The sequence below is a fragment of the Egretta garzetta genome, unplaced genomic scaffold, assembly GCF_000687185.1.
Source record: "Egretta garzetta isolate BGI_Z169 unplaced genomic scaffold, ASM68718v1 scaffold52, whole genome shotgun sequence".
NCBI classification, from domain to species: domain Eukaryota; kingdom Metazoa; phylum Chordata; class Aves; order Pelecaniformes; family Ardeidae; genus Egretta; species Egretta garzetta.
In genome coordinates this window covers 132,565-136,621 of record NW_009258753.1, presented here as the reverse complement: position 1 = coordinate 136,621, position 4,057 = coordinate 132,565, and the positions used below count along the sequence as shown (strand labels likewise).

General features: G+C 41.8%; 1 protein-coding gene across 1 annotated transcript in view; it reads right to left on the bottom strand.

The window, feature by feature from the left end:
• Positions 1-1,048: 1,048 nt before the first annotated feature.
• The window catches only part of LOC118451691 (Werner syndrome ATP-dependent helicase-like), a 16,531-nt gene continuing 13,522 nt past the window's right edge, over positions 1,049-4,057 (bottom strand). Inside the window, exons 9-11 of the mRNA XM_035888814.1 lie at positions 3,284-3,698; positions 2,536-2,616; positions 1,049-1,300 (exon numbers count right to left, since the gene is read on the bottom strand). Of these exons, the coding sequence (XP_035744707.1) occupies positions 1,145-1,300; positions 2,536-2,616; positions 3,284-3,698 (652 nt within the window). The 3' untranslated portion in view covers positions 1,049-1,144. The remainder of the gene's footprint in view (positions 1,301-2,535; positions 2,617-3,283; positions 3,699-4,057) is intronic.

The following is a 4,057-nucleotide window of genomic DNA, read 5'->3' as shown; positions in this document are numbered from 1 at the left end:
GACACTGCAAGTTGCTAACAAAGTCATGGTCCCAACGTGACATACGAGGAGACCCCGATCTTGCTGTGAACGCTGAAGAAAAATACTCAGGATCTCTGTTGAAATTTGTAATGAACACTCAGCAGTAGAAAGCATACTTCCCCCTAGTTTTTGTCTGTTGGGCAAGCACAGATCCCCTGTTAACAGCCTACTTGGCTATTGCTTCTTTGTTCAGTTCATCTCTAAGAAAGTAACTCATCCATCCCCATCTAGCAGCCCATATTCTGCTTGCAAGAAGCAAGCGGCTCTTCTCCTGGCTGACACTGTTACTTTCAGCGACAACGTCCACGGTCTAAATTACATGACTGGGGAAGGTATCTTTCACACAGTGACCATCCTAACAAGCCAGGGTCTATCTCATCTCACATTTCAGCCTCGTTTCCCCTGTCGATTTGTCTCCACAGGGCCAGCTCTGAAGCATTAGGTCAAGATCACCCCCAAGCCAGAATTCCTTCACAAATTCTATCACTAAGCAGCTAGTGGTGGGACGAGGGAACAAAAGCATCTAGTGGAGGTACCACCTTCCCCTCTGCTGTGTTCTGAATAGGTCCCCTCAATTCTGCATGACCTCCACATCCCCAGATCAGTTTTACTGCTGTTAAGCATCCATAACCTCTACTGATCAAGGCAGAAGCCAACCATGTTTTGCCAAGGACACCTTGACATTTTCATTCCAACACAGACACATACTCCTTTAGCAACTCAGATGAGCTTCAACCTTCTACTTTAAGAAACCAAGCACAAAACGTCCCTGTGCTTCCACATCTGCTTCTACAGACTGTGGATTTTGTTTGATTTTATCATACACTATAATTTAAAACATACCAAAACATTCCTCCTCTTCTTCCTCAATGTTTTCATCTTCATCACCATCTAGTGCAACATTCAACTCTGCGTCAGGAGTTTTCCTGGCTTTATCGGACTCTCTTTCCGTTAGAACACTTGTGGCATCATCATTTTCATTCCAACACAGACACATACTCCTTTAGCAACTCAGATGAGCTTCAACCTTCTACTTTAAGAAACCAAGCACAAAACGTCCCTGTGCTTCCACATCTGCTTCTACAGACTGTGGATTTTGTTTGATTTTATCATACACTATAATTTAAAACATACCAAAACATTCCTCCTCTTCTTCCTCAATGTTTTCATCTTCATCACCATCTAGTGCAACATTCAACTCTGCGTCAGGAGTTTTCCTGGCTTTATCGGACTCTCTTTCAGTTAGAACACTTTTGGCATCATCTACATCTTCTAAAGACTGAGAAATTAGGAGGAGAAAAAAAAAATAAAAAGATGTTTCAGGCCATGAAAGGGTACATAAAATGCATGTCTGAGGCAATACGGTAGCGAGACACATGAGTTTTAATCTACTTTATGCCATAACTTACATCTATTAACACACAGCACAGGAAAGCACAGCGGTCAAACTACTTTGTCAGTAGCATTCAAATTCCAAGAGTCATTTCCTGGGTACCATTACAACAGCTTTTGTTTCATCTTTGCAAAAAGGTCCTTGGAATTGAAGACATTAAGATCTGTTGTTTTATAAAACCAGTGGTTGGGGTTTGTTTGGGTTTTTTTATTTATTTTAAACTAGACGAAGGCACAAGTTTCAGTGAGAAATGACTTCGGAAGCTAGTCACAAAAACCAGAAAGGATGGGATCACAATGTCACATCATACTCATTTCCAAAACGTGGTACCCAGAGGAACACAAGCCCCTTCTACTCAAGTTAGCTTTTTTGACCAAAACCGCATTTATACAAGACAGAAATGCAGCACTGAGAACCATCCAGAAGATACCTGGTCCTTCCCTAGAAGAAAATTCAACTTCCACCCCATCGCTGCCCCGAGACCTTTGACTCTCACTTCCTACTTAGCTGTAAGCGGCACCCTTAACCTTCACATGTGTACAAGTACACAGACACTTGTGACTGCTGTGGTGGAAATGTTCGGTCACTCAACTCAAAATACATATATCACTCTCTGGGGGAATCAAGAAAAAAAGCTAGGGTAAAGAAAAATAAGACTCAACACCTAAGTCTTCTTCTCAGGATATAAAAGTTATACCCATCAAAACACTTCACACGAGGTTTGCAAATCCTGGCTACAGAGCCATTTGACTTACAGCCCAGGATAGCAGCACCTGCAGCACACAAACCTCCCCATCAGCTCAACCCCTTGGACAAGGGTTTGAATGCATGACACTCAGAGCAGATCAGTTTACGAATGATAACCTACACAAACACACTAAGTGGGCAGATCAAGTCCAAGCCAGTATAGTAAAGATGCAGTAGGATGTAAGCGATATTGAAGTCTAACACCAGCAAACTGAATTCTTCAGGTATCCCCACATTCATCTGTCTTCCGTCCACCTTCTGTAAGCAACGCCCTTCTGCTTTATATTGCCTTCCCTCAACTACACAACACCCCACTGTGACACAAGAGCATCATCATTACAAAAAATTAAAAACCAAACCCCTAAGGCACTCACTTTAAGCATCTCCATTTCCAGTTCTTCATCGCTTTCAATGACACAAGAAATATTTTGTTCGTTGTCTGTGGAGCATGCCTCCTAGGAAAAAAATTATTTTCTTATCAAAGTTACTCCTACTTTACCCACAACCTTCCAACCTTCTGTATGTACTATATGCCATTTCTCTGTATGCTTTGACTTCTTACCAAAAATAACTAAGCTTAACATTCCGTTCTGAAGGCTGCCCATTAAAAAAATACCTGAAAAAAGATATTAGAACACACCAAAACCCTGTAGTAAGAGACAAAAGCAGTAGTATCACCAGATGTGTGAAACATTTGGAACATAAGGAAATTATAATGTGATTTAAGAGGCATCAACCCACATTCAGCAGTCACTAGGACTGCTATTTACAGATCCCTTAGAAAAAGATCTGCTTCTTATTCATGACCAAGTGGGAGATGCTCGAATGTGGAATTTGTACCCATACTGCCAAAAATTCCTTGCTAACATATTAGCAACTGAAAGAAGAAAACTCATCAAGCTATCTAGAGCTTCTGTATTCAGTACTAATCCTTTCAGCCACATTACTGAAGAGGAGCTCAGCGCTTGACTACCTCCACACCTATTTTGCAGACTGAATCCTTCTTCCAGCCCACCTTAATGTCCCCTCCGGAACAGAACTTTTTAAAGTCTTGGGGAAAATTAAGGACAAGATCACTTCCTCTGCTGAGCGTCCATGATTAACAAGGGCTTTTCTCATTACCTCAGGCACAGCTTTGTCGACCAATTCTTTTGCAGCCTGACTTTCCAAGATCTGAAGTTCTTGCTCAGTAATGTCTAGTGACATGAAGTCATCTCTCTCTGCTTCGTCCTTAGAGCTGGCTGCTGCCGTTCCATCTTCCACAGCAGCGTTACCTCTCTCTGCTTCTTCTTCATTACCATCTCCCTCCCAGAGGCCAGCTAGTGTAGCATCAGAGCAAATGTTGAAGTCACCTTCAAGTTGTTTAGCAAATTCAGGCATTTCAACTTTTTGTACTTCAGCATTTGCTGACTCTGCCTCAAGATTCGTTGTAGTTGGGCCACAGCTCCTCTCCAGTACAGAAGGGGAACCTGAACCAAACAAAGTGCTTCTTAAGGTATTTACATTCTCCGATATGTCAGCCAGTATTTCTGCAGCCCTAGAAGTTTAAACAAGCAAGTTTAAACCAAAATGATCAAGGCAGTTACTACATACACCTCAGCCCCAAGCAGAACTGAGGATTCTCAAGTAGACTGTTTCTCCAGGTAGACTTTGTCCAAAACTTCACATATAAGTGAACTCATCACTCATATGCAATTGGCATTCCACTGCCATGAGAAGAAAACTAAAATTTCTTTACACTGAATAAAATCTACAAGGACTCTCCACAAACAGTTTGTGGTATTGCCCCCACACTTGTATCAGGTCTCCAGACTTCCAGTAGTTAGTCATGTGAGAGTCCTGCATATTGATAAAAGAAGGTCTTGCTATGCATTTCAACAAGAAACAGGTTCAGCA